Source organism: Triticum urartu, chromosome 7A, assembly GCF_056163025.1.
Source record: "Triticum urartu cultivar PI428250 chromosome 7A, HENAU_Tu73, whole genome shotgun sequence".
Lineage (NCBI taxonomy): Eukaryota > Viridiplantae > Streptophyta > Magnoliopsida > Poales > Poaceae > Triticum > Triticum urartu.
In genome coordinates this window covers 720,692,939-720,702,914 of record NC_141879.1, presented here as the reverse complement: position 1 = coordinate 720,702,914, position 9,976 = coordinate 720,692,939, and the positions used below count along the sequence as shown (strand labels likewise).

The window sequence follows — 9,976 nt, the reverse complement described above, 5'->3', positions numbered from 1 at the left end:
GTTATAGCTTGAATTGCGAAAGCAATTTTGACAGCAGTACTAACTTTTCCACCTTTAACTACTTCCCTCCGTTGATACCATATATACCAGGCACCGACGGCCACTGTCTCTTGGAATCCCAATTGACCAAGGACTGGGGATTTCTTCAGTGGGCATCGAAGAATTTCCTCAAGAACCACAGACCCAGATCGATCCATAACTAAAGCCTTCTCAATCTCCTCATGTAGGCCAAGTTTAGCCCATATCTCCTTTGCTCGCGCACATGTAAAAATCAGGTGCCTGTTATCTTCTGGCCCTGCTTTACAAACTGGGCACTGAGGGTTAACTTTGATATGTCTATTTCTCAAAATGCTCATCCCTGGCACTATTCCATGTAAAGCACGCCAGATGAAATTTTTTACTTTGCTAGGCACTTGCATTTTCCAATGGATCTCCCACACCGGATTCGTTCTGGACATCTCTGCAATATCATTCCTTGCTCTAGAGCCAAACTGATGCTCCCACTCAATATAGTACGTAGATCGTACAGTGAACATATGTGACTTCGTCACATTCCAGGCTACAAAGTCCTCCAGAACTGAGTCAGAAAGTGGAATTCTCAGGATTCTTTCCACATCAGGAGGCATGAAAATGGACCTCAATAGATCCTTGTCCCACCATCCAGTGATAGGATCAATTAGCTCGTCCACCGTCCGCAACAAAACATTTCCCCTCCTAGTTATGATCTTCCTCGTTGGGCTTTCTGGGATCCAGTGATCCTCCCATATGTTTATGTTTGCACCTGAGCCTACTCTCCATATATGTCCTCTCCTAAATGATTGGAGACCTGCAAAGATACTTTGCCAAGAAAACAAAGACCCCTTCTTCGGTCCTGCTTTTAATACATTCCCGTCGGGATAGTATTTCGCTCTCAATACTTGAGCACACAAAGTATTTGGGTGGGTAATCAATCTCCAACTTTGTTTTGCAAGCATAGCCAAATTAAACGAATGCAAATCTCTAAACCCCATTCCACCTTTAATCTTTGGGAGACACATTCTCCACCAGGCGAAACAATGCATTTTTCTTTGTTCTTCAGTATCACCCCACCAGAAAGCTGACATGGTATCCGTAATCTCCTTACAAACTTTCTTGGGTATCTTGAAAACAGCCATTGCAAAAAGAGGTATAGACTAGATAATGGCTTTTAACAAAATTTCTTTACCTCCCTTGGATAAGATCTTTTCCTTCCATCCTTTTACTCTGTTAACAATCCTCTCCACCAGGTACTTAAAGCTCTCGCTTTTGTCAAGTCCAACCATTGCAGGAAGACCCAGGTGCCTGTCTGATAGAGCTTCTGTCATGATATTAAGTTCAGCACAAACCTAGGCTTTTACATCAACGTCCACATTAGGACTGAAAAAAGTACTGCATTTCCCTTCACTCACCAGTTGTCCAGAACTTGCACAATACTCATCCAGGACCTGTCTCAACGAGGTTGCATTAATTAAATCTGCTTTCATAAGTATAAGGGAATCATCAGCAAAAAGTAAATGAGACACTGATGGTGCATTTCTGCACACCCTAACACCTTCTATGCCACGAACCTCCTCTTGTTGAGCCAATAAACTAGATAAACCTTCTGCACAAATTAAGAATAAATATGGTGATAATGGGTCCCCCTGGCGGAGTCCCCTAGTCGGAGTGAACCCTGCAGTCTCCTGATCATTATACCTCACTCTGTAATGTACAGAAGTGACACAAGCCATCAACAACTGTACTATCTCAAGATGAAAACCAAGTTGAAGCATCATTTTTTTCCAGGAATTTCCACTCAACACGGTCATAGGCCTTGTGCATGTCAAGCTTGACTGCACAATATCTAACCTTTGCTTTCTTTTTGTTCTTGATGGTATGGAGACTTTCATATGCCAACAAAATATTGTCTGTTATCAATCTGCCTGGCACGAAGGCACTCTGAACTGGCGAAATAATCTCATCAAGAAAGTACTTCAGTCTAGCAGTTATCATTTTGGATATAATTTTATACAGTACATTACAGAGACTAATGGGCCTGTACTGGGAAATCATCTCAGGCACATCAATCTTAGGGATAAGCACTATTACTGTATCATTCCACCCTTCAGGAATTTTTTTATTGTTGATAGCATCAAGAACTTCCACAGTAAGAGCATCACCAAGAATGGGCCAACACTTTTTGAAAAAAATAGCATGGAGGCCATCTGTTCCTGGTGCCTTCAAATCACCAATAGAGAACAAAGCTTTTGTAACTTTTTCTATTGTATATGGTTTCAACAGCTCATCATTCATAGCCGAGGTGACTCTCGGGATAACTTTGACCAACAAAGCAGGGTTAGGTTCCTCTATCTCTATAGAGAAAAGGCCCGCAAAATACTCAGAAATCAAAGGATTTAAGTACGCAGTACCTTCCCTCCAAATACCCTGATCATCCTTCAGTTTTTTTATCCGATTCTTCAGCCTACGAGCAGTAGCGAAGTTATGAAAATACGCTGTATTTTTGTCTCCATATTTGAGCCAATTAATCCTGCTCCTCTGTGCCCAAAACAATTCCCCCTGCTCTAGGAGTTGCTCCAATTCTTCTGCTAACACCTTCTGTCGGGCAACATTTTCTGGTGTAAGTGATTCTCGACTAACAGCCTCAATTTCCCTCTGTACATTCTTCAATTTCTTGGAACTATTTCGCAGCACGGTTTTGTCCCAATGATGCAAAGCTTTATGAACTTGGGCCAATTTTTCTGCTAGGCCCATATTCAGATTATTGGGATCTAGTCCTTGCCAAACCTCTTCTACGACATTCCTGAAGTTCGCCTCTTTCAACCACCTGGCTTCGAAACGAAGCACACCCGGTCCAGTATATACATGAACTTCCTCCTCAGCCAAATGCAACAGAATTGGCCTATGATCAGACTTATGATACTCCAAGTGTTCAACTCTTGCTTGCGGAAACATAATGTTCCAGGCTTCATTAGAGATAGCTCGGTCCAAGCGCTCCCTAATAAGTCCTCTATGCCAAGTGAACTTATCCCCATAGTAGCCTCAGTCAGAGAGGCCACACTCTTCAACAGCATCTCTGAACGCTGTCATAAAGTTACTTGGTCTTGCATTGCCCCCTTCCTTCTCAAAAGAAAACATTATATCATTCATGTCTCCGATTACAACCCAGGGCATGTCACAAACTGCTTTCAGCTCTCTTAGACATTGCCAAGTCAGATGCTTATCCGCCCATTTCGGCTCGCCGTACACCCCTGTAAACCTCCAAAAGTTATCTGCTCCACTACCAATAAAGACATCAATAAGATCCTTAGTTTTGTTTCTCAAAGAGACCGGTACTTCCTTTTTCCAATACAAAATCAAACCTCCACTCCGTCCATCACTTCTAACAACATACTTGTGATCCATTTTCAACCTTCGACGTAAACATTCAGCAGGATATTCATCAAGATGTGTTTCCATCAAGAACATTACGTCAGGACTCCTGCACTTCTGAACATGCAAAAGAGACCTAATCGCCGCGGCCTGTTGCAGACCACGACAGTTCCAACTAAGGATCCTCATTGCGTCCGGTCAGTCTCCACCTCGGAGACCGCCGATATCAGGTTATTATGGTCCTCACCATTTATACTTGTACGTTTGTGCAGCTGATATTTACCAGGGGTATGCTCCCCTGTCCCACCAGGCGTTTTTACACACTCCCCCAACTGCAGCTGCCCAACAATGGCAGCCACCTTCCCAGAGGGCTCAGTACTTGTAGAACCATCAGAATTTTGCCCAGCAAACATAAGCCTTTTCCTGCTGCTAGGGTCCTTCTCCAACATATCAATATCCTCATCATTTCCTGTCTGACCCTATTGGTGTGGGGGAACATAGTTATGTCTCCAGGGTCCAGACCGGTTTACATCATCTGCAGGTCCACGTCCTCCACGTCCATGACCCCTCCCCATAAAGGGAGCACGGCCATCACCCGAGGATCTGGTTCCTCTTCCCCTTCCTCTGCCGGTTCCTCCATCTGCTAAAATAAAATCCCCCCAGTCCAATTTTGATTCATGGTGCTCCCCAGTCCCGCACTCCTCGTGCCAGTGCCCCAAAAGACCGCAATGCCCGCAGAACGTTGGCAGTTTCTCATACTGAACCTGATACCAAACTTGCTTCAGATCTTTTGTGATGGAGACGAACCTTACAAGTTTCTTCGTTACATCTATCTTTCTTTGCTCGTACTCGGACGAACTCACCGATATACCCAGCTGGCAACTTAATCTGGACTTCTGTACTCTCCCCCATCGGGCGACACATGCCTTTGATAACTTTTTCATGCAAAAAATTATCAGGGAGGCGCAACACTCGCGCCCAAACTGCAAGCTTGTTCAGAACCACCGCTCCAGGATCTTCGAAACCATCGTATTCCCCCATTATGACTCCCTGATTTCTGAATAACCATGGCCCTAAGTTCATGGCCTTGTTCCAATCACCTAAACACCCAAACTGCACTGTAAACAAATTGTCATCAATTTTTCTCCACACAACCTCCTTTGCCGGATTCCATGTAGAACGCATATCAGAATATAGCGCCGTAGGACTGAACCCACGTGTGGCGTGTACCCTGGCTATTGCTACCCACTTTGCCGCCACTGGCGGCTCGACGATCTCCTCCAGACAAACGAACCTTCTTCCTGCTCATGCAGATTCAGGCGCCCCAGCAGGTCTTCGATCTGCTCCTTCCCCTGCTTGCTACACGAACCACTCGCCATCTATCCGATCGCAAAAGTCCTTAACCGAAGAAAGCCTAGACCCCTTGCCACGGGAAGGTAAGCCAATTACCCCCTTAGCGAAGGGATTCCGGGGATCGTCGCGGCCACAATCGAGACTCTCGACGGCTCGCCGTCGGAGGACAGAGAAACCCTAGGTTTTTCGCTAGGGGAATAAAACGAAAAAAGCACCAACCCTGGAGGTTGGTAATTTGGTTCTAAAGATGCACATGTGTGCATCCATGTTGGCCTCACCTGGCGTATATCGAGTGTGGAAATTTTTACACAATTTGACACAAATTAGTAGTGAAAATTAAAATAGACCTTTTCATTAAATTAAAAGGGTAAATCATTCTCTTTCCCATCATGTGATGTTCCCAAACCTAAAAGCGCTTAGCTCGTCTTGTTTCATCGTTTCCTCAAATCACCGGTCCAGAGGACATATTAGCAGCACCGCGGCGCACTCACCGACAAGCCACATCACCGAGGTTGTGCCTTTGGTCACTATTACAATTATTGTATTTTCAAAGTGCACAAAAAACTCGGCAAAAACCAGTTGAAACTTGGCAAAACGTGTGCTGAATTCAGCTCTCAGCTTAGGGTACTTGGCCCACACCCTCAAGGCAAAGGACAGGTTCCCAAGTTCTAGTTGTCGGGTGCTCGACAAACACTTTTTCTACCGGCTAGAAGGCCAGATCCCCACGCTTTGTGCCGTTGGATTGGCACTACGCTGGCCGTTCAACCCCGTGGGTTATGTTACTAGTCTTGGTCTTCAACCACTTCCTCCTACCGAGTAGCACATGCTCGCCGTTAGAGCTGCAAACCGGTACCTCGTGCGTGCCTCCTCCCCCCGCCATAGACACCATCCAGCTCTCTCGTGTCTCCACTTGAAGAGTCATGTTGTGCATCCCCTCTGACAACGCCCCCCATGCTATGCCGTCACGTGCTCACAGAACATTTCGTCGGCGGGTGCCGCTCGAAGCTTGCCGCGCCCCTCGCCTGAGTTCCTCAGGTCATCGCAAACGATCTGCTGCCATCGTAGCACCTGTGTGCAAAAACCGTCGTGGGCATCGTCACCTCGCCCGTGCCATTACATCATGTCGTGGGTCGGAAGGGAGAGGGCAGAAGGAGGCGTTGGTGTGTGTTGTCGTTTTCTTCGCATGTGGTCGCTCGCCCTATCAGCAAGCAACGGTGGTATGTTTACCGTAGCAGTGCCGCACCCATGTGCCTCACGGCTCATGCTGGTGAAGGAAGAGAAGGTGAGTTATGGCAGAGATCGAGGAATATGGAGCGCTTGCAATGACAGGGAGCAGCGCGTAGTGAAAGACGTAGAATAAAGAAGTGGTGGCTTAGGGATAATAACGAGGGGTGGAGAAGAGAACAATGCAGGAAAGAAACAAGGATAGAGGAGCGCATGATCTCATGGAATCCGACGTCGCTCATGCTACCGTTCGCGCGAACGAGATCAGTCTCCCCACTGAAATCTCTGGCTACCAACTTATATTCTGCCCCTGCGTACAACCAATGAGTGGCTTGCTTTAATTTATTTCATTTCATCACTAACTGTACTACTCCCTTCCTCCTATAATATAAGAGCGTTTTTGTCAATGCATTAATGTCATAAACGCTCTTATATTATGGGACTGAGGAGTAGTAGTTATTTAGTTAAAGCTCATATAAAGGCACATTGTTTCCTTTATAATTAAAATAGTGCATAGGAATGGATCGGATAGGTGGCCTCGAGCATTACCCCGCAGACCCCACCTTTGGCTTCGGCACCGCGTCGGAGCCGCATATAGCCAGCTTCACCCCACGCCGTGGACCAGGTATTTTTTAGGAGCCAAAAGTCGACTCCCTCCGGCTCGCCGTAAGGGTCGCTGTGTCCGGTAGTACCATACCCAACCAGGGTCATGGCGTGTCCGAGAGTGGTATTGCAGGGCCCGTCGAATAGGCCACCGCGGTATTGTATAAAGGCCGTGCTGTTGGCGTCAACCCCTACCGTGACGGGGCGCTTGAACACCGCCCACATGAGCGCAATCTCGTCCCGTGGCTCCACACGCTCCCAGCCCCTGATGCCCACGCCTTTGCGGGCCGGGTAGCACCAGCCCATAACACCTTTGTACGGATAGTCCGCCCATCGCGCGATGCCATCACCAAGCTTAATGGTTTGGAATGCCTTGGCCGGGGTGCCGCCTCTACAGTGCCTGTTGCTGCCGTCGCAGTCGACGAGCTGCTGGGGCGATAGCGGGATCAGGTCCCCGTGCTCGATCTTGTAAAGGCCCTCGATGGCTGATGCGGTTGCAAAAGCCCAGCAGCTTCCACAGTGCGTCCCTTGATCCCTCACCGGCGTCACGGCGCCCGCGGTGCGCCAGTCCACGGACGCCGGCGGATCTGGGTATTTTCTCCGCTGGCCCTCCTGGACGACGGCTTGCGCCATCGGAATGTAGCAGCGGCTGCCGTAGTCATTGCTGAGGGCGGTGTCAGCGAACTCGTTGAGCTTCAGTTTGCCCGGGCCGCGCTGGTGCGCGAGCCGGACACTCTGCGCGAAGACGGCGAAGCGGGTGCTGCCGCGTGCTCCTCCTCTTGGGAGAATCTTCCCGAAGTGCTGCGCCCACCGCTCGTACAGAGAGAGGAGGGCCTCCTCCGACGTGACCTCCTCCGAGGCGAACGACACTGTGATGTTGCCGCCACTCGCCATGGGCGTGGCGAGGAGGAAAACCATGGTCACCACGAGCAGGAGTCTCGCCACAGTGGTGGCCATGGTTACTTGGTTAGAACGACAAACATGAGCGAACAACTCTGAGCGAAGTTTCTTCTGGCCGCACCTCACTTCCTCTCCTCATCGGCCATGGGGGTTCTTATATAGGACTGGGAGGGCTCGGCAGGCAACTTATGCACAACGTTTGTGCTTTGAAAATATCTTATCTTGTCTCACGTTTCTCCTTATAGCTGCTGATGGAAAATTCTAGGTGCGTTTGAGTTTGCCTTGCTCGGTAACTGAGATAGTACAACAGCAACCCTGTGTACATCAAGGACAACTTTTTTTTGTTGAGCAAATGTTCACACTTGTGTTGCAACACTATACTTTCTCTGTTTCTAAATATAGGGCGTATAATTTTTGGCACGGAAATTAAAGAACGCACATGGAGGAAAAATTTCACAAGTTTTGGCTAAGATTACACCTGACTAACTGACATGAGAAAATAGATGAGCTTGCCTGATATAATATAATAAAATGTAATCAAATTTCTAAAAAAATATTCAAACGAGTGGTGCAACACAATACATCTTATATTTTGAATTTTTTCTGAAAAATCTATACACCTTATATCAAAGAATGGAGGGAGTATGATTTAACGGAAAAGCTAAAAGGTCCGAACGTATGGATTTTAGCAACAAATCCGAACGATCCGATCTTCGTCTGATCCCGATCTCACGGCACTAATTTCGCTGATATTAAGGGGGTGTTTGTTTCCATGGACTTTTTTGTGTAGGGACTAGAAAAAGTCCCTCTTAGAGACTTTTTTACCAAACGGGAGTGACTTTTTAGGGACTAAACTAGGCATTTGGGACTAAATGAAGAAGACTCTCAAGGAGAGTCTTTTGGGACTTTTCCAACAATGCCTCTCCATGCACCTATTGGCCCGTCACCCCATGGTGTTGTTTGATTGTTACTTTTCTATATACTAGGGGCAACATGGTCATTTAATAACCTCTAGAAAGGGACTAGGGACTTTTTAGTCTCTGGAAACAAACAGGGCGGGGACTTTTTATGGACTAGAGTCTTTTTAGTTGGGACTAAAAAAAGTCTTAGGACTAGAGAACCAAACACCATCTAAATCGTGACAGATTTTGCTCAATTATATGGCAATCGGATCTCGCCGCTGTATTTTCGTAGCATTAAATGGTGATTGATTACAATCTGGCCGCACTTATTTTGCTGCATTAAATCGTAATCGTGGCAAATTTCGCCAAAAAGAGGAGCCTGTACTAGTCAAACCTTTGATATTGGAGGATTTGATCTCTTAAATATTCGGCTATGTAAGCATCTGGAGGACCTCCATGTTTTGATTTGATGAGCTACAATATTTTTTGTACTAGCGTAACAACCCATTTTTTTCTACTTTCCCACCGAACCATGCCCCTTTTCTTCAGGACTTTATGTGGAGATTTTTTTAAAGAGCTACTTTTGCATTAATGCTGAGGATTTTTATGCGGTAATTTTACACACAAAAATACAATTGTAATTTTGAGGCAGGGAAAAGTTATGATAACGCACCCCGGTAAATACTATGGTAACTTTTCATCATGGGTCAAAAATTGATGGAAAATATATACCCCGATATATGGCTGCTATATAAATATGATGGTGATACACTAGTGCAGAACCAGGCAATAGCACCGGTTCGTAAGGCCCTTTAGTGCCGGTTTGGTAACCGGCGCTAAAGTGTAGGCACTAAAGCCCCCCCCCCCCCTTTAGTACCGATTCAGCACGAACCGGTGCTAAAGGGCAACCACGTGGCACGAGCCAGCTTCGGGGGCAGGGAGCCCTTTAGCACCGGTTGGTGTCACCAACCGGTATTAAAAGGTTGGGGGGGGTGGGTTTATGATTTCTTTTTCATTTAATGTTGTGTTTTTCATTTAATTCTTTTTCGTTTGCTGGTATTTTACGATACTACATATTGTACACGTTATGCATATATATAAATAGAATTTCTAGTAGAACCGATCATTATATATATATATATATATATATATATATATATATATATATATATATATATATATATATATACAATTTCTCCTAATTGGTGCCTTCGGAGCCAGTGGCATTAGCCTAATTGGAGCCTTCGGAGCATGATAACAATTGGAAGTGGTTCATGGGGGCGGTAGCGGGTAATAGTATTCTCCTTTGGGATCTATGACCTGGTCGAGCAAAAACCCGCTATTTCCTTTTGAATTGCTTCTATGCGGTCCTCTGTTAGGAGCTTCTCCCGCACCTCTTTGAACTGTTAAGAAGGAGATCAATATGCATGTGTATTAGTTGTGTGACTAGATATCGATAATGGTGTAAAAATTATGAATAGTGTTCTGACAAATGTACCCACTCCTGTCTTTGAGATCTGCTCCTTTCGAACGCCATCATGCGAATGTTCTCGCAAACGTAGTATGCACACAGATTATTCCCCGGCGCCTGCTTCAGGGCCTTTACG

General features: G+C 46.2%; 2 protein-coding genes across 2 annotated transcripts; both read right to left on the bottom strand.

The window, feature by feature from the left end:
• Positions 1-3,057: 3,057 nt before the first annotated feature.
• LOC147962210 (uncharacterized) lies at positions 3,058-3,576 on the bottom strand. Its single transcript, XM_087534091.1, has one exon. It carries the CDS (start codon positions 3,574-3,576, stop codon positions 3,058-3,060), a length of 519 nt encoding a protein of 172 aa, XP_087390217.1.
• A 2,864-nt stretch (positions 3,577-6,440) lies between these two features.
• LOC125524634 (zingipain-2-like) lies at positions 6,441-7,585 on the bottom strand. Its single transcript, XM_048689670.2, has one exon. The coding sequence runs from the start codon at positions 7,522-7,524 to the stop codon at positions 6,466-6,468; it is 1,059 nt and encodes a 352-aa protein (XP_048545627.1). The 5' UTR covers positions 7,525-7,585; the 3' UTR covers positions 6,441-6,465.
• Positions 7,586-9,976: the final 2,391 nt, after the last annotated feature.

Bases quoted from the DNA above. Each gene is read 5' to 3' on its own strand.
- LOC147962210 (XM_087534091.1), bottom strand. From the start codon at position 3,576: ATGAGGATCCTTAGTTGGAACTGTCGTGGTCTGCAACAGGCCGCGGCG.
- LOC125524634 (XM_048689670.2), bottom strand. From the start codon at position 7,524: ATGGCCACCACTGTGGCGAGACTCCTGCTCGTGGTGACCATGGTTTTC.